The sequence below is a fragment of the Platalea leucorodia genome, assembly GCF_965183815.1.
Source record: "Platalea leucorodia genome assembly, chromosome: 6".
NCBI classification, from domain to species: domain Eukaryota; kingdom Metazoa; phylum Chordata; class Aves; order Pelecaniformes; family Threskiornithidae; genus Platalea; species Platalea leucorodia.
In genome coordinates this window covers 86796048-86815226 of record NC_138828.1, presented here as the reverse complement: position 1 = coordinate 86815226, position 19179 = coordinate 86796048, and the positions used below count along the sequence as shown (strand labels likewise).

The following is a 19179-nucleotide window of genomic DNA, read 5'->3' as shown; positions in this document are numbered from 1 at the left end:
GCCACTCCGGCCGCTCCACCATCCCCGTCCCCGTGCCTGGGGCCAGGGTGGTGGGGAGCTGGGGCAGCTCGGGGCCCCGGGACCCCTCACCCCGGGGTGATGCTGGTCTCCCTGGGGCTGTGCTCACCTGATGTACATGGCCTGGCGGTCGATCTCCTTGTAGAAGTTCTGGGGAAGAGCAGATGAGGCTGTTTTCAGTGAGCTCAGGAGGGGTCCCGTGCCGCAGCCCCCCCACTGTCCCACGCCTTGCTCTGGGTCATGGTGCTGCCGGGACCATCCTTGTGTGGGATCTGGGCTGCCCTCGGCAGTGGGGAGCTGCATGGTGCCTCCCAGCAAGCACCTCCCAGGGGACACTGGGTCTGGCACCCTGTGCACCCCATCTCTGCTGTGCCAGGGGCACCGCAGCCCCTGGGGGGACCTGGGGGGACACGGGACTGAGCCCCGGGGGAGCTGGGGGCATGGGGCAGGTGCCCACCAGGAGGTTGACGGTGCAGCTCATGCTGTAGGTTTTGTTCTCATCATTCATAACAGCCCGGTAGTCGAGGAGCCGCTCCAGGAGGCCGGTCACCAGCTCGACAAAGTTCTCCCCAGGCTTGGCCAGCTCAGGGTGTCTCCGGCAGCAGCTGAGCAGGCTGGGGAGGAGAGGAGGTCACGGGTCTCACTGCATGCTCGGCTCTGCAACGCTCCCACCACTGCCCCGGCTCAGCTCCCTCAAGGTGCAGGGATTTGGGGGTGGGCAGGATCCCCCCACAAGGGATAAAAAGCAAATCCTGGTCTGCAGCGAGACAGAGCAAACCCCGTGCTGCCCCCCACCAGGCACATCGGGGTGGGGGAGAGACCCGACAGCTCCAGCCACCCTCCACACGGAGCTGTGGTGGGCACCACGGGGCAGGAGCAAAGCCTGGGCAGGGCAGGGGCAATTCCTGGGGCAGGGGCAATTCCTGGGGCAGGGGCATTGCCGGGGGCAGGCAGGGGCAGGCTGGCCAGGGCAGCAGCAGTGTGCAAGGGGCACATGGTGCTGCTCGGGCAGCAGCCTTCCTCCTCTCAGGTCCCGCTCCCCGAGAGGCATGCTCTGGGTCAGAGCACAGCATGAGGAGGAGCAGGATGGCCGAGATTCAGGCAGGGCAGGAGGATGGTAGAAAGCAAAGGGTCGTGCCACAGAGAGGAGGTTGCGGGGATGTCACTGCACACTCACATGCTCTCAAAAAGCTGCTTGTACTGCTCATCTCCCCGGCCGCCCTCTACCTCACTGTCCAGCTTGCGCAGGATCTCGTCTTCAAACTGCAGAGATGTGCATGAGCATGGCCGAGGAGCCGAGGAGGTGCTGAGCTTGGCCCCAGGCTGCCGCGGCCGCAGCCCCCCAGGACATGGGGCCACAGCGCTGGGACAGGAGGGGCTGCGGGAGCCGGAACCAGCTCGGGCCCCCACACAGCCCCCAGGCTGGGCTGCTGCAGCCCTTTCCCCCGGGACTGCCTGGCACAGAAGGGTCCCTGTCCCCCCTCCCTGGTGCGGATGGGTCCCCACACTGCCCCAGCACAGGCAGGGCCCCATCCTGCTCTCCGGGCCCCTGACTTGCTCCCCAGCCCCCGTCCCGCTCCCGCGCTGGCCTCATCGCCGTCCCCCAGTAGCCTGGGCCCGGCTGACCCCGGAGGTCTCTGGGCAGTGCCCTGTGCCCCCTAAAGCCACAGCCTTCCCTGCCGGTGGTGGCAGGGCTGTGCCAGCCCGGGGTCCCCCAACTCCCAGCTGATGCTCAGCTTTCAGGTCCATGGGATTTGTGCTCCGGCTGCAGCCGATGCACCCAAAAGCCTGGGGGATCCTGCATGTGCACAGGATGGGATGGGGGGGTCTGGAGCAGATATCTGATTGCTGGTACCCCTTGGTACCCCTTGCCTCCACGCTGGGTCCCTCTGGCATCTGCACATCCCAAACTCGGGGGACCTTGTCCCCCTGGGCCAGGGGCAATGCCATGGTTGGCTCCTGAGCTGCAGAGCCCCTGTGCTGCAGCAGGATGGCTTGGGGACATCCCCCGCGAAGGCCTGAGGTCCTCTGAGCCCAGCCGTGCCCACACCGCTCCTCCAGCGCAGCTCTCCTGTGGCTGCAGACGCGGGTGCGAGCATGGGGCTGGGGAAGGGGCTGCAGCAGCACCCACATCACCCATGGCTCTGTGGGCAGTCCCAGCCCCTCTCCGCCCATGGGATGCCCCAACAGGGCGAAAGGCTCCCAGCTCAGAAGAGACAAATGCCACCTAATCAAAACCTGGAAAAGCCTTTTGCATGGAAAAAACTCACAGCAACCAGGGAAGACAAATGGAAATGCAGGGGGGCTGCGCAGACCTCCCCCCTCCCACTGTGTTCTTGTTTCCAGACCAGCTGAGTGGGTGACGCCTGACCTGTCCCCGCTCGTCCCTGGGAAATCCTCTGCGTCGCCCGGCGGCTCTCCCTGCTCCTCATGGCATCCCCGCCAGCTCCCCCCATCCCCTGTCCCTCATTCCTCCCTCCTGCAGCCCCGCATCCCAGGATGAGAGAGAGGAGGCTGAGCATCGCCTCCACCCACCCCGAAAGGGACAGTCCAGCCTGGGTAAGGAGCAGGATCTGGCCACGTTGGCCTCCTGCCACGGCCCAGCCGCAGCCCTGGGCACTCACCCGGCTGAAGCTCTTGGTCAGCTGGTACTCGCAGAGCATCATGTCGAAGAAGATGGGGATGGTGGACTTGCGCAGCTCCAGCTCCGGCACGAGCGTCATCTCCAGGATGGGACCCACCATACCCGGGATGAACTCGATCTTGCGGTGGCCTGGGGAGGGCAGGGAGGGCTGAGGGGGCCGGGCTCTTGCAGCCGGCATCCCGGGGCCAGCCCTGGCCTGGGGCCCCGCGGCTGCAAACAGGCAGCAACACGTGGAAGAGGAGGGGAAGCAGTGCCAGGAGGTCTGCACGCCCGGGGCAGGTGGCTGCAGCAGAGCTGGGCAATCCTCTGGGGCAGCCATGCTGTGGGCAGGTAATGCTGTATGGCCAGGACGGCACGGCAAACACTCGGCTGTGGTTGTGCTGGTGTCCTGGAGGCCCTGGCACATGTGAACAACCCACGCAGGAGCCTGCGGGCACCTGTCACTGCTCCACCGCCACTCTGCGCTGTGGGCTGCCCCACACACTCCCCGCAGCTCCCGGCTCTCTGCTGGGGCGTGGGGCAGAGACCCGAGGTGCTGCATCCTCCCCACCTGCCCGGCCCCGGGATGCTGCCGGCAGCGCGACCCGCACCGTGCAGGGGAATCAAGGCAAGGCAGGAGCCCGCGGGATGGGAGCGGGAAGGCAGGGCTGCAGGCAGAGGCCAGCCCGGAGAGGGGCTGCGAGCTCATGACCGGACACAGCGCAGGGCGTGCGAGCTCATGACCGGACACAGCGCCTGCGGGCTCGCACACCCATGGCCTTGCACGCCTGCAGACACGTACATCCCACAGGCTCACATATTGCACAGACTTCCACATCCCGCAGCATCCCACAGATCGCACATCCTACAGGCTCGCACGTCCCACAGGTTTGCACACCTGCAGATTTGCACGCCTGCAGGCTCCCACAACCTGCTCATGCCTGCAGGCTCCCATGCCCCACACCAGCAATATCCCGCTCCCCGGCACCCATTTTGGGGACAGTGCTGACGAATGTCAGCCTGCAGAGACTCGCCAAGCCTCCTCACTGCTGGCCACACTGCAGCTCACCTAGGTTGTACCACATATCCCGAATGGCAGCTCCGATCGTGGCTCTCATGTCCCCATACCTGCCAGGATGGATGTTGGTTAGCATCGCTCTGCAGCCTGGGGCACAGCATCCAGGCCAGGAGCCCAAGCACAGCCCGACCAGCTCATCCCAAAATCCCTGACCCCGCGGTGTGGCAGCAGGCAGGCACACCATGCCTGAAGCAGAGCTGCAGAGCTCAGCCCTGAGGCGATGCCGGCAGGCAGCCCGGCTGGGGAGGGCCAGCGAAGGCGAGGGTGACTCACTTGGCCAGGATGCTGTTGCGCTTGGCCTGGGAGAAGTTCTCCAGCTGCAGGGAGTCCTGGGTGAGGAAAGCCACGGCCAGGTGGAAATAGTTGTTCCAAAGCTGCAGTGAAAACACGGGGACAAATGGCAGGCCCGGTGGCGCAGGGGGCTGGGGAGGCAGGCAGCACCAAGTGCCAGGCTGGATCCCCTCCCCGGCCCCCGCAGGGCACGGGCAGCCCCGGGGCCGGGCAGCGCCTGCTCACCTGCAGCTCGAAGCTGCTGTTGCTCAGGAACATCTCCGTCAAGGTGGCAGCAAACTGGTTGATGGCACGCAGGAACTCCCTGTGGGGCGAGCGGTCGCGGGGCGCTGAGTGGAGGGCAGCGGTGCTGCCTGCCCACCGCCCGCGGCGGGGCCGAACGGCAGCGAGGGGAGAGCCGGGCTGGTGGCTCCCGGTGACGGAGAGGTAAGGATCGGTGCGGGGGGCAGGCGGGGGCCCAGTCTTGCAGCGCCCTGGGGCTGGCAGCGTGCTCCTGCCCGCACCCGCACCCCAGCTAGCCCTTTCTGCCCACTGTGCTGCAGCCGAGCGCTGCGCAGGTACACCGGTCCTGCACGCCCGGCATCCCCGCCGCGCGCAGATAGCCAGGGTGGGAGGGATGGGGTGTCTGGCGTCAGCTTCCCACCGCCCCTGGGAGCCCCCAGGCACACCGACGGGCTGCAGAGAGCAGCTCTGCCACCCGGCTCCCAGATGGGGCCGGACTGTCCCAGGATGGAGCAGGAAGCGCCTGGAGCTGCCCTGAGCCAGCCCAAGCACGGACGCAAGGCTGTTGGAGGGGGATCTGGAGAGGGCTAAGCTGGCCTGGGGCTGCCCAGCGCGGCCATGCTGCAGTGCCTGCGTGCCCTCTTCCCAGGCCCCAGCAAGGCACCCTGGGTTCTCGCATCCAGCCCCAACGTCCACGGCCCCCCAGCCCAGAGGTCCTCACCGGTTCTGCACCATGTTCATCACCATCCAGTCGGAGGGGTACACCATCTTGCCAATCAGGTCCTTGAAGAGGATGAAGGTCTCCATGAGGAAGTCCTGTTGGGAAGGAGATGTCAGGAGCTGGACTCGACCATGATGCCCTCCCGGGGTGATGCTGTGCTGAGCACCGGGGCTGGGAGTGACCCTGGCCACCCAACAGTGAGAGCTTCACCTCCATGGAGCGGGGATATGGGGTGTGCCAGGGTCCAGGGCAGGTGGCACCAGTGCCGGGTGCCCAGGTGCAGGCAGGGCACTGGGACCGGTGGGATGCCCCAGTCAAGCCGTGGGGTGGAGAGGCAGGGAGGTGCCGGTGATGGAGGGCCCAGGTCTTGCTGCACGGGGCAGCACTCACCATCAGCTCAGGCCGGGAAGGGAACGCCTTGATGTAGGAGCTGTAGTGGTCCTTGTCCATCTGGCTCAGGATGGCGGCCATGCAGGCCACATAGTGACTCTGGGGGAGAGGGGCTGGTCAGGCCCTGCCGGGGCCCCGCAGCCAGCACCGCGGCGTGTGCTGGGGCCGAGGGGGCCCCCGGTGGCCAGCACTGTGGGGCGCGCTGGGGCCGAGGGGGACCCCACGCACCCAGCCGTGTCCCTCCAGCCGGTCCGTACCCTGGAGCCCCAGCTGCCCTGGGGGCCCCTTGCCCCCTGCCTGCCCGGTACCCTCCTCCCCGGATCTCCAGACCTCTCCTCCTGCCCCGCTCAGCCCCAGCTCCCGCAGCCAGCCCTTCCTCTCCCAGTCCCACGCATCCCAGTCCGAGGGTGGAACGGCTCCGACACCAGGATGCCTGTCCCGGCACGTTGAGAAAGGCCGTGCCTGATCTCTTAAGTTGTGCTCAGCTGCATTGCTGGTGAAATGAGAGGTGCGGGTGGCAGGGTGCAACACCCACCTGCTGCTCACCAGTGTTTCATCTCCCATTTAGCTAATTAGCACAGCATTTTCTTGACGATACTCCTAACATAGATGAGTCTGCAAGAGGCTTGCTCTTGGGACAAAGCCACAGGAAACTCCGTGGGGAACTGAGCAGCGACTGAAGCCCGAAAGCCAACGGGATCAGGGCTCCGGGTCACTGACCGGGGTGCTGCTCAGTTGCCAGGATCCTCCAGAGCTCTGCTCATTCAGGCGATGGCCAACTGCAGCACCGAGCGCAGAGAGACGCTTTAAAGCACTACATCCCCAAAGGACGGCTGCTGCCGGACAGAAGGGTCGGTCCCCTGCTGGGGCAGTTTGCAAAGAGACACCACCGCAGCCCACGCCTGGGTGCGTGCAAAGCAACTCCAAGACCTCGTGCGACATTTTAGGAGCCTGTATCCCAGAGGTCGCCCGGGGGTGCAGCAGCCCCGGTCCAGCAGCAGAGTCAGCGTGTGGAAGAGCTGGCTGCTCTCAACATCAACCACCGTTGCAAGGGTGCTGTCACCCCGCACACCGCCACCAGAGCCGCACACGCCGGGGAACACACAAACCAGCCCAACACCCCTGGAAGCACCATGGTGTGCCGGGGACGGGCAGAGCCCGGGGTCGGTCAGGCCACTCCAGCGTGGTGGAAAGCCTGGCACTGCTGGGCCTGACGGGGGTGGCCGCTTGGCCGCGAGAGCGCCTGACGCTCCCTGTTATTAAAGACCCGGTTTTCAGCAGTGTCCGGCATAGCCCACGTGTGACGGCTCAGCCAGAAAGCTGTCCTGGGGGTGCACCCGGGGCTGGAAACTGCGGGAAAAGGGCAGCTATTCCTGGGGTAGGAGCATCGTCTGGCAGGCTCAGGAGGAGCGAAGGCCCTGCCGTGCCCCAGTGTCACCGGCAGAGCTTTGTGGGTGGCTTCGGGTGCCAGCCCTTCCCTGGAGACTGTCACGCTGTGAGCGCTGCGAAGGCACCGCTGGGCGCTGAGCACCACTGCCTGTCCCGGTGCGCAGGAGCAGCCCCGGCGGCACCGCACAAAGGCACGGGGCCACGCGGGCCCCTTCCAGCCCCGGCAGGTCAGCCGCTGCCAGAGCTTCCTCCTGGCTCATTCCAGCGGCTCCGGCATTCTCTGCTCCGTGGCAAGGATGGAGCCCTCGCATCCCCAGGCCAGCTGCGTGGAGCGGCCAGTGGAGGGGGCGTTTCAGAGGCCAAAGGGGACAGCCCAGGGCCACTCGGCTGCTGCCTGCGACCCAGGGCCCCGGGCTCACCCCGTGGCAGCCCCGGCAGTGGGGCCGGGGGAGCTCCTCGGGGGGGCTGCGGCACATGGCAGGGGGTTGCCGCGGGGAAGCACTGTGCCCCACAGCCAGCCCTGGCTGCCACCCAGGGCGCGGGCAGGTTTGCAGGGAATTGTCTTGTGAGAAGCAAATGAATAAAACCCAACAGATCCCAGTCCTTTTAGCATCAAAGTGACGCTAAACAGCCTCACAGACCCGAGGCTTCCCTGCTGAAGGCTGGCGCGCGGCAGGGGCAGCAGCACCTGCACGCAGGGAGGCCGCGCAGGCACGCCGCAGGGACCCTGCAAACACCCAGGCCACGGGCTGCCTGCGGCTGCCCGCACGAGTCCAAGCGACTACAACTTGCCCGCAAAGCTGGAGGTGAGTCCCTTCTCACTGTGCAGCATGGCCTGCTCCAGGACTCAGCTCGGGAGCAGGGGATGCCCTGCCTGCAAGGGAGCAAGCACTGAGCGCTGGCAAAGTGGGGAAAATGCCACAAATCCACCTATGTTCCCTAAGCGTCCGTGTGTGCGATGCCACGGAGCCCTGCTCTCGGGAGAGACCCCATGGTGGGAGCTGGGGTCGCCTTCCCCGCAGCCCGGCTGCGCAGCCACGCTGCTCACCGGGGCAGAGCAGGAGCAGCCTTCGCCTTCGCTGGGGCTCGGGGGGCCAGGTCTCACGTACCAGCCAGGGGAGCACGTCACCCTCCATCCCCGCAGAGAGAAGCGCTGGGCGACCAGCACGGCCCCGTGGGGAACACGGGGCAAGGCAGGACGGCGACGGGAGGGACCTTTTGCAGCGAGCCAGTCTGTTCTGGGGATTTGATGAGGTTAGTTCAGTCATCTGGAAACAGCTGTTCTGGTGGCTGCTGGAATTAGACTCAGGTGAACTCCCTGCACCGCCTGCTGCACCTTCTTCAAGGGAAGCTGTATTTACATTTAAATTACATTACTGGGAGCCACACAGCCAGGCACTGCTGCACATATGGATGTGGTTTCTCCTGTGGATGGCATGCGCATGGGGAACGGGAACGGGCCCGGGGGTAGCCCGGCACAGCACGGGGGCCCCCAACCCGCTGGGTGGTCACAGGCACGAATGGTCCCAGCCAGCCCCCAGCCAAGCCACAGCCCCACCGCCCAGCACCTCCCGGAGCCCCCGCACCAGCTGCTGCAGCCCCGGCACGGCCCCAGCGCGGCTGGGACCCCCAGCGCCCAGCAGGGCCGGGGGCAGGACGGGCCGAAAGCCGGAGAGGAGGGTCTGTGGTGTCGGGGGGCAGGCAGCACTCCTGCCCGCTGCTCCCCGGCTCGGGGGCCGCCTTCCCCGGGCGCCCACGCCGCGCCGCCGTGCCCCGGGGCGGCCGTGCGCCTTTCCCGGCCCCGCGCAGCGGCTCCTGGGCCCAGCGGCGCCGCTGGACTGGGCAGACTGGGGATCGCGGGGGGACGGGGCTGAGCCCCACCGCGTGCCCGGCCCCGGGCACCCCCCGCCAGGGCACCCCCACCCCCCGGGGCGGGCGCTGCCCAGGGCCTCGCCGGTCCCGGTCCCGGTCCCTTCCCCGGCCCGGGTCAGCTCTGCTCCCGCCGCCTGCCCGACAGCGCGGTGCCAGCGGAGGAGCGCGGGGCCGGGGATGCGCGGCTCCGGGCGTGCAGCCATCGCGCCGCCCGGGGAGCCCGGCCCCGGCAGCACCCGGCCGAGAGCCTGCGGGTACCGGCGCTGCGGGTACCGGCGCTGCGGGGCAGCGCACCCAGCGCCTTCCCCGCCCGGGCGCCCTGGACCCCGCGTCCCGCCGGCACCGCCCGCCCGCCGCTCCGGCGCCGACACCGGCTCCGCCCCGCCCCGCCCCCGCCGGCTCCGCCCCGGTACCGGCGAGCCCGCGCGGCTCCGCCCCGCCGTGCCCCGCGCCTGCCGCTGCCCGACCCGCGCCGCCGCCGAGCACCAGGTACCGGGCGGGCTGGGGAGCGGGGCCGCGACCGGCGGGGCGGAGCGGGGCGGCGGCCGGGCCGGGCTGGGCTCGGCTCGGCTCTGCGGGCATCGGCCCTGCGGCGCCCGCTCGCCGCGCCGGGAGCGCCGCGGCGGCGGCGGCACCGGCCCCCGGGCCGGGACCGAGACCGGGACCCCGGGCGGCGCGGCAGCCCCGCGGCCGGGGGCGCCGGAGCGGGGCGGGGACGCGGGGCGGGGGCCCCGGGGCCGGGAACCGCGGAGCGGTACGGGGAGCGCCGAAACCGGGACTCCGCGGCGGGGCGGGGACCCCGGGGGCGCCGGGGCGGTGCGGGCACCCGCGGCCGGCAGCCGGGCGCGGCGGTGCGCGGGATGCGCGGTGGCCGGCGGGGCCGGGGCCCGGAGCCGCGCTGGGCGGGCGGGGGGGGATCCGCCGCGCCCCTGCCCCCCCGCCGCCGGTGCGCGGTGCCCGGTGCCCGGCCCCGAGCGGCCTCGGCCGCCCCGGCGCCCCGTGCTGCCGGGGGTCGCAGCGCTCCCCGGGCCCTGCCCTCCCCTCCTCTGCCCCGCCGCCGGGCAGCGGCTGCCCGGGGAAGCGCGGGAGGCACGGGGCCGGTGGCACCCCGCACCGAGCACCCTACGCCGGGCTCCCGACGCTGGGCACCCCGCACCGAGGTAGCCAGCGGCACCCCGCGCTGAGGTGGCCCGTGGCACAGAGCACCCGGCACCCTGCACCAAGCACCCCGCACCGAGGTGGCCGGTGGCACCCTGCAGCGAGCAAGCCGCTGGCTGCCATGGCAGGGGTCTCTGGGGGACACAGCCATGCCGGAGGCGGTAGCGTGGTGTGCAGCCGAGGAAGGTAAATCTGTGCTGAGAGCTGCTGTGTTAGAGGAGCCGAAGACCCCCGAGGGTCGGGCCCCCCTGCGCTGCAGCCCCGTGCCCGCTCCGCCTGCCCTGCTGTGCCGCCCCGGCCCGCGGCACCTCCGCTTGCCGAGCGGCTCCGTGCGGGAGATGCAGGGAGGGAGCTGCGCTCCGGGAGCAGCCTGCCTCGCTCAGCCCGGCTGGCTGGCGCTCTGCTCCATCTCGTTAGGAGACGCGTCCGTCAGCCAGGGCTGTGTTTGGTTGACACACGCACACACATGATCCCAGGGATGTCACTTTCTGTACCGCACGCCGCGCTGACGCCGGCCGAGGGTACGGCTGCTCGCGCTGGAGGGATTCAGCCCACGTTGCTCCCAGCAGCTCCCAGCGCCGTGCTCTGCATTCAAGGCCTTTGTGTCTGCTGGTGGGGCTTCGGCAGCCGCTGAGGCAGGAACGCAGCCGGGTGCAGCCTTAGCTGCTCTCCGTGAAATGGGAAAGCACAGCTTTCAGGGCTGCTCCAGTCCTTCTCCTCCCCGCGGGAGCACACATAAAACCCAGTTAGAGCCACGGCTCCTCGCAGAGGTGCGGGGGCAGGCTGCAGAAGAGGTCTCCACGGAACCCTTTTGATGTTCGGAGCACGAGGTGGACACGTATGAGTAGTCACCAAGACCTGGGCTTTGCCAGCGTGTGCCCACACAGGGACGGCGGGCGTCAGCCAGGCTGCCTGCCTGCACTCCAAGGCGCAGAGTGCTCCTTGCCAGCTCGCAGCTCCCGGTGGTCTCCACACTTGTCACCTCCCGGGGGCTGGGACAGCCACGGCAGCTGGGGACGCTGGGGACCGCGGGCCGCGCTCCCTCCCTGCTGGTGCTGCCCGAGGAGAGGGGCCGGAGAGCCGCCGCCGGGGAAGCGTCTCCCAGGCAGAGCCGGACTTAGGCTGGCACCCGCCGTCCTTTCCCAGCGTGTCTCCTCTCTGCGGGAAGTGTTCAGTCCTTCCAGCGCGTTCGGAGGAGCAGAGTGGATTTAAATGCAGAAGCTCCTTTAGACTGAGGTTATCTTCTTTATGAATTATAATTATTATAATTATTTAATAGCATGGTAGCATCCAGAGGCCACAAATAATTAGCGGGTCTGTTCCCATCTGTAGTAACAATACTATTTCAGTCCTAAATGGTGCTTTTGGACGGGGTCTCTCTTGCCTGTTTACGAAGATGGTCCGTATCATCCTGGCTGTTTGGTGGGTGGGGAAACCGAGGCACATGGCGAAGAAATACACTTGCTAATTCCTGAATTCCCCTGGCAGGCAGCGTTGTCTAAAGCGCATGAAGATAAAGGGGGGGGGCAGCTGCTAGATGGCATTGGAAATCCACTTAAAGGCAGGAATTTGTATTCTGAAACAACATTCTCCCTATCTGTGCTGGGAGGCTGCAGCCGCAGAGGCCTCCCGCACCGGCTGCCAGGACGGTGGCCGGGCAAGCGCCGGCGGGACGGGGGCTGCCCCGTGGGGGCGGACGAGGCCGCCGGGGGGGTGCAGCCTGCGCCCGCGGCCGAGCCCCCAGGAGTCTGGACTGGCGCACGCAGCGTCGACCAGGGCGCTGCGGTCGCCCCTCTGAACTGCCGGGCGGCAAAGCCTTTCTAGCTTTTTCCAGAAAGGCGCTTTGTGGGCAGCTTGTGGCTTTCTAACAAGATTTCTGGCATGTGAAGGAGCACACGGAGTCCCAGTCTGTCAGGGCTCCCCAGCTCGGCCGGCTGCTCCGCTCGCTGGGGCAGTTTGACTCCAGGTGGGTGCCTGAGTGCCTTTCTCCAAGAGCTGAGGCGTTCGCTCCTCCCCAGGGGAGCGTGGAGCTGCGGGAAGTCTTGTGATGAGCCCCGTCTCCCGTGGCCGAGAGTTGGGCCGTGCCCTACTTCCCTTGTGCTGCAATCACGGCAGGAACAGCCCGTGCGCTTCGGTGCTGGGCGCCGGCCGAGCTCTCCCGCTCTCTGGGCCAGATCTCTGCGTCAAGTGTTTTCCCACGTCTGCGCAAGGCGTCTCCGGGACTCGGAGGAACGTGGTATTGCCCACGCCATGCTCGCTGGGAAGGAAGCAGCCAAACAAGGGGTTTGCTTCCTCCCACGGTGGTCTCTCCTGTAGCCCCTAGGAAAAGCGCTGACCCGCCGTGCCCAGCAGCAGCTGCAGACTGTGCGAGGGACGCTCGCCCGCTCTTCCATGGAGGCGGCTGAAGGAAGACTTGGGACGTTAAACAAACTCCTCCTGACCTCATCCCACTCCGTACGGGCTGTCTGCCACGGTCTGCCCTCGTTCCCCTGGGCAAGTCACCCTACCTCTTCATGTATCATTTAAAATGGTGATATCGGTGCTCCTCTGCCTGGCAGAGAGAGGTGGGAAAGGCAGCGGGTAGCAGTGAGAACAGAGACACTACTGTCATGACAGCCGTATTAGCATCCATGGGAGACAGAGGAATAATTTGGCTTCCGCAGGCTTCCGAAGGCTTTGTGCAAAGGCTTTGTACTTCACTGTGTCTCCTGACCACGTAAAGTCTCCATCTGACAGCACCAGCATATCTGCAGTTGAAAGAGAGAGGAGCGACGCAAGCGAGAGTCGATGACCTCTGCGTGCTGGCAGGAGGACGTCGTTGCTTCCCCAGTTGACGGGATCCCTTCCGCGGGGCATCGGCCGTGGCGCGGGCGGCTCGTGCGGCCGGGAGCCCCGGGCAGCCCCGGAGAGGTGCCCGCAGGGAGCCCGGGGGCGCTGGCGCTGCGGGGAGGCGGGTGGCGGGGGCTCCCTGCTCCAGCCGGGCGACGAGAGCCTTCTCCTGGGCCCCGTGGCTGGGAGAGTGACTAATTTTCCTGCAGAGCACTTCAGCCAGTGACCTAAATAGAGATGTGTGCAGATCCCTTGGCTCGTGCGAGCTGCTGCTTGCACCAGGCCCCGGCTGACACAGGGGAGGACCCGCGTGTCAGTGGGTCCCCGGAGGCCCCGGGCGATGCTCGCTGGGGCTGCTGGGGAGCACGAGGCAGGCAGGGCATTGCCCCGGCTGCAGGGGACTGCGCCTGCCCTCCTTAGCCGGGCCAGCCCGGGTGTTTCTGGTGGAGCCCCAGAGTGTTCGAGCAGAGCCGAAGACCTCACCTTGGGCGCTCCCAGGAGGGAGGAGGTCAAGCGCTGCGGGTGCGGAGGGAGGCTGTGAGCATCATTGGAGAGACGGGGAGCTGGCCTCGGGGGATGCTGGCAGAGCTGGACTTGCTGAGCACTGCGAAGCGTGGCCGGAGAAAGAACGGGTGTCCTCGCCGTGAACGCACGAGGGCTGAACGCTGAGACGGGAGAAAAGCTGTTCAGGCGGAAGCACTACATTGGCACGAGCACAGTCAGATATAAACTGGCCGTGATTAAGTGCCTGCAGGAAATTAGAAGGTCTGTGAGCCTCTGAGCAGCCGGGCTCTGGAAGAGCCTCCAAGAGAACGGCGAGGGCAGAGCATGAGCTGGCTTCGTGGTGGAGCTTCCTCAGCGAGGAACCGGATTTTGGGTTTGCTAGCTGCCCGAGGAGATGCTCTCAGTCCTCCATCCTCAGGTACCACAGATGCTCCGATCCGAGTACAAACGCATCGAGTCCTCTCAGAGCCAAAGCGGGATTAAGCTCTGCTGCCGAGTGACGTGTTGTGAACCTGGCTCCTGCCCGGTCCTCCGCTGGGAGCAAATGCCTCATCCTCGGGTGCCGCCCCTCTCAGCACCAGCAGCACCCCTTTCCTTTCCAGAGATCAGGAAAAGCAAAGGTTTTGTCCCAAGAGAAGCCGTTGTACCCAGCGAGTGAACCGGGGTAATTAGCTGTTCTCTTCTGCAGTTCCAGGAGAATATGACTTCCTCTCTCATAAATCTAATCTCCTGGCTTCCTGCGTCTTGAGGAGAAGATTTATGTGTCTGCTCTGGCTTTCCCTCTGCCACAGACATCACCAGGAGGACGAGGTGGAGGATGGGTGGAGAAAGGGCCAAAGCTGGCGGGGGGCGGGCAGGGTCGTTCACAGCTGGGGGGGCAGCTGGACCCTCTGTCGGTGCCTGCAGTCCCGCTGTTCGATGGCCGTAGCTGGGGTCTGCCCAGCAGCCTCATCAGCCCCGGGCTGGTCTCTCCCACAGGACACCGACGTCCGTGGAGCCAGGGGGAAGAGCTGAGCTGGGCCTTGCTGCCCTGGAGGAGGAGGCAGCTGGAGGCTTTCCCTTTGCTCTGCAGTATTTTTGGTGGATGCTGGTAACTTTCTGGACAGCACGGTGTGAAACGGGGCTCTGTTCCTCTGAGGTCAACCCTGCAGCCCATGAGAGACAAGTCTCAAGACACAAATGCAGGAGATTTGGTGCCTCCCTCTCACAAAATTCACCATCAACCAGTACTGGCCAAAGAGGAGTGACCCAGTCATGGGCCCGTGGGCTCTGCAAGGGGAGATTCACAAGCCCTTTACAGGCTGCAGGTAGGAGCTGACAGTGCACCAGCAAAGCAGGGGCTGGCGATGCAGGACCAGGTTTTGGATCCCACCATCCAAAGTGGAGCGGCCGGTTCATGGTGAGCTGGTGGGTGATTCACGGCCCCGGTGCTGCTCACAAATCCCCGTCGTTCTGAGGAGTGCTCGATGTTTGCAGGGAGCGAGGACGATCTGAGGACTGGGTGGGAGTCGGCATCTGAAGTTCAGTGGTGCCCGTGGCCAGGTCGTAGGAAGCAGTCCCTGACGCTTCCTCGGCTCCCGGGCCCGTTCAGCGGAGGAGACACCGTTCCCGGCTGCGCTGAGCATCCAGCTGAACCGGAGCACCCACCGCTGAAGTACTCGTGTCATCTATTGCGTTATAGTGGCGTCATCTGGTTTTATCCATACATCATCTGATGTGACCGGCTGTCTCACCTTATTCGTGCACTCCTAATTCCCATATGAACTAGAGGAGAAAAACACTCAGACCTTAAAAAAATTGCCAAGGTGGAGGATCCACCACCATGCAAATCCTTTCCAAGTTGCTCTAGTGCCGGCCGGCCTCACTTTTTAGGACAGTCGCTCCTCTGACTGCGCTGGCCCCTGATTTTCAGCCACCGCGTTTTGCTGCACTGTGCCTGCTCGGTCGGAGAGGAGCCCGAGGCTTCCACGGCAGAGACCCTTCCTGCACAGCGTCCACTCCGTGCCCCTCTCATGGCTCCCTGTTTGTCTCTTTCCTTCCTTGCCCTCCTCTCAGCCTTGGTATAATCCGCACGTTTTCTCAGTGCCGAGTTTTTTCCTGTGCGGTCAGTGGCAGCCAGCACCGTGCAGGGCCCGGCTGCCCCTCTGCAGGACCTGGGCAGAAGCACGGCTAATTGGCGATGATCGCTGGATGATTATGTCTTGAGACATGCTGGGTAGCCAGTTTTTAATCCATTTAATGTGTGCCACATTGCTTTCGTATTATTCTGCTTTCTTCGTCAAAATGTCAAATGCCTCACAGAAATCCAAGTCTGCTCCATCGAGGCTTTTACCTTCATCGGCTAAACTTGGAACCTCATCAAAACAGACAGCAACTTGGTTTGATGAGCCGTGTTCTCCATGGCTCTGTGCTGACTGGCACGGCTGGTACATGCTGCCGTCCTCCAGCTGTTGCTAGTCAAGCTCCCAGCCCGTTCCCACGGCCGGCCTCGGGCTGGCGGTGTGTGCCCTGGCCGGTGCCAGCCCACCCGCGCCCTCCTGGCTCCCCGCGGCGCTGGGGCTCTGCCGCTGCCCCGTCCCGCGCGCTCGGGCTCTCCCGAGGCCGCTCTCCACCGACGGCCCAGGGAGGGCCCCGGTGTCCCACAGGCGCAGAGCCCAGCGGGGCACGCAAGAGCAGAGCACCAGGACTAAGCCCCCCGCCTCTGCTGCGGCCTCAGGAGCTGGCGCAGCCCCGCTCCCCGGCTGAGCGCTGGCAGGGCAAGCAGGAGCCCGTGGGCTCCGAGCGGGCGCCGAGCGGGGAGCGTGGCTGCATGCTGGACACACAGTGTGTGGGCTGGGGTAGCCGAACGCGTGGGGGGCGTGGGTGAGCGCGTAGCCCCAGGAACGGGGGGCTGAGTGCCATTTCCCAGTAAATAGGCTTGAGGATAGCAGCTGGAAAACACTGGTGCGGCTGGGTGCTGGGTGCCTCTGCTTCCTGCACCGCCCCTTCCCGGTGGCCCTTTCTGTGCATCCAAAATGTCCCTGGAGCCGCGCTTCCAGACGGATCCATCAGCAGAGCGGTTTCCTCGGATTCAGCTACAGTACGGTGGGGCCCGGCAGACACCGCAGCCGCGGGGTTGCACAGTCCTGCTTCTGTCCTGCAGCAGGGCTCGTTGTCAGCACTGGAAGATGCTGGCACGCTGCAAACAGCGCCCGAACGCGGCACTAAATCTAAGCGTACCATAAAGCATATGCAGAGAGACGAGTGGGAGGGTCCTAGCTTTTGGTGTTTGACATCCTCAGAGCTGTTCCCAAATGGAGTTAGCGCATGTATAATTTATAGACTTTTTCTTTGTCCTTGTGGCTTGTCTCTGATCTCTCCAGTGGTGCGGTTCGGGAGGCAGAGGGTGCCTCAGCGGAGGCCCCGCTGACTGACAGCATCGCGTTTGCTGCGTAGGCAGTGGAACAGCCTCGTCTCGCTCTGCCGTCGGCTGTGGCTCAGCGAGGTCCGTGCTGTGGACTCATGGGGGCTGCATCCATGCTCAGACGGTGCCAGGAGCGCTCCTGCCCCGTGCTCAGCTGTTGGAGTGGTTCCTGGCACCCTCTGCCCCGTGCCCGTTAGCGCTCTCATTAAGGAAACCTCTGGATGGGGCTGGCCACATGCAGGCAGCCCTCCCGGAGCGCTCATCCCGGCCGTGCTGGTCCCAGGCTGCTCTCAGGAGGCCGGTCCAGCGCAGAGACGTGCCAGCCAGCCCCCCTCTGCTGCTTGGCACGTTGCCTCCCTGGCACAGATGCAGCCAGGGACACTGCAGCGGGAGCTGGGCAGGGGGCACTGAGCTCTGGGCACAGGCCGTTGCTGCGGCACGAGCCGGGAGAGGTGACCCCGTGGCCGCAGCAGGGCTTCAGGCAGGGGCTCGCCCCGCGGCCCCTCGGCATCCCGGTGGGCTCTGCCCCGTCCCGCGCGGGTGCCGGCACGGCCACTGCCCGCCGGCAGGCGTGAACGCAGGGCTGCTCCTCCTGGACTCGCACGCAGCCTGCGGCGAGCGTGGGGCACGGGGGCAGGTGGCGCTGGCTCCGTCCCCGAGCCAGCTCCCTCCTCTGCCTATTGCTGTCCATACTAACGAGGTGCCCCATCCCTCTGCTGTCCCCATCTCCGTCGCGTCCTGCCTCACAAACATCTCCCGGTGTCTGGGCACGGCTCCAAGCTCGGGAAGGAAAGTGCCGGGCGGCTGGGCGGCGCATGGAGCAGCATCCTGACTAATGCTGTGCGGGGGGCGCAGAGGCGCTGGGGCGGGGGGCCGGGAGGGCTGCGGGAGGCCCCTGCTCCGCTGGGTTGGTGGCTTGCTGCTGGCCTGGGGAAGCACCGGGCACCGGCGCGCTCAGCACTCGGGAAGTTTGCTCATTACCAGCACAGGGTGACTTCAGGCTGCTGTGCTGAGTCAGCCGCTTTGTTACAGCGGGAGCAAGGCAAGACGGCGAGGGGGGCCGGGGGGGCTGGCAGGTGCCGTGTGTCTGTCTGCAGTGAGGGCAGGAGGGCTGCGGAGCCAGCAAGGCTCCCGTCTCGGTGTGCTGAAGAGGGTGCGGGGGCACCGGGGGAGCAGTGGGCTGTGGCCTGGGGCAGGGGCTGCTGGTGCCAGCTGCGGTGCTGCGGGATGCGGGACATAGCGTGGTGTGAGGATGTGAGTCCATGCCACGGGGGAGCCCGCGTCGCTCTGCTCCTTGCCCACGCCACAGGTACCTCTGGCTGTTTGCAGACCTTGAATGCTGGGAGACTGAGCCGCCAGGCGAAGCAGCGCCGCTGCCCACCGGGGCGGGCGTCTCTGTCTCTCTCACCCTGTCCCTGACGCTGCTTCCCGAAATGAGCCATTAACCTCCTCTGCTCCCGGGGGCATCCCGGGCAGGGCTGCCGGTGGGCAGCCCGTGTCCTATGCCCCAGCAGTGTGACGGGCCAGGGCAGCAGCTGGTGACCAGGGCGGGCAGAGGCAGAGCAAGTCGGGCGTGGGGGCTTGGTGCTGGTGTGTGGGTATGGCCAGGACAGGGCTGTGGAGGGAGGTTTGTCCTGCCTGCGCCGGGAAGAGAAGCCCTGCATAGCTGTGCACTAACGACGGCAGGGATGGGGACATGGCTGGGTGTGATCCCCGCTGTGTGAGAGCCCCCTGGTCCTGCCCCTCTGCCGCCTGGGAAGCGCTGCTGGCGTCAGGGATGCATCCCCAGGCACGAGCTGTGGCCTCGATCCTGCAGTCAGGTCCCGGCGGTGGCCTGCGAGCGGGAGCCGTGCCGCGTGCCCGCGCACGAGGCAGGGCAGGCAGAGAGCTGCGGTCGGCGCGGGCGGGCAGGCTGCCTGCAGCCGCACGATGGCAGAAGGTACGATGCCCCGGGGAGACCTCGCTCTCCAGAGGCAGCCCCACCGCAGCCTGCCCAAGCCACAGCTCTGTGGCAGAGCCGGGGGTGAGAGCTGGAGAGACACCAGCAACCGCCCTTCTCCACGGTGAGGGGCAGGGAGCAATCCCTTGGCCTCACCAAAGTCGCTGTCTTATCTGCGATGCCTGTTCTCCCTCTCAGCTGGTTCTCACGCGCCCAAAGCATCTCAGTGTCCCCGAGCCACGGTCTCAGCCCCTGCCCACGGAGCAGGTCCCCCACGCCTGCAGCCCAGCCAGCCCTGCCGCACCTCTGGTGGGTGCCGTGTGCAGGATGGGGCCCTGTGCTCAGTGCCCCACACAGGACGGGTCCCCTGTGCCCAGTCCGGTCATGCCCCACACAAGACGGGTCCCCTGTGCCCAGTGCAGCCCTGCCCCGCATACGACAGGTCCCGTGCCCACTCCAGCCGTGCCTCACACAGGTTGGGCACCCCACACCTTGTCCAGCCCCATGCAGAGCCGGTGCCCCGCACACAGCAGATGCCCCACATTCACCCGTCCCACGCAGGAGCCCGCCGTGCCCAGCCCAGCTGTGCCCCGTGCCCACGGGCAGCAGCCCCCTGTGCCGGCCCCGTGCCTGCCCTCCTGCTGCCAGCACCCTGCGAACACAAGGCACCAGCCCCAGTGAGGCAGAGCTATTTTTAACAGCTGCTTCTGCTTGATTTGAGCTGTGAACTTGTAACGTGTTT

At 66.4% G+C, this 19179-nt stretch overlaps 1 protein-coding gene across 2 annotated transcripts in view; it reads right to left on the bottom strand.

Annotated features, from left to right (window-relative positions):
- LOC309591926 (dedicator of cytokinesis protein 2-like) overlaps window positions 1-19179 on the bottom strand; it is an 81765-nt gene that overhangs the window by 7997 nt on the left and 54589 nt on the right. For both annotated transcript variants that reach the window (XM_082314891.1, XM_082314892.1), the window contains 9 exons: window positions 5344-5442; window positions 4954-5048; window positions 4236-4314; window positions 3993-4093; window positions 3711-3769; window positions 2643-2791; window positions 1196-1281; window positions 476-632; window positions 128-168 (listed from right to left, as the gene is read on the bottom strand). In XM_082314891.1, coding sequence (XP_082171017.1) covers window positions 128-168; window positions 476-632; window positions 1196-1281; window positions 2643-2791; window positions 3711-3769; window positions 3993-4093; window positions 4236-4314; window positions 4954-5048; window positions 5344-5442 — 866 coding nt within the window. The remainder of the gene's footprint in view (window positions 1-127; window positions 169-475; window positions 633-1195; window positions 1282-2642; window positions 2792-3710; window positions 3770-3992; window positions 4094-4235; window positions 4315-4953; window positions 5049-5343; window positions 5443-19179) is intronic.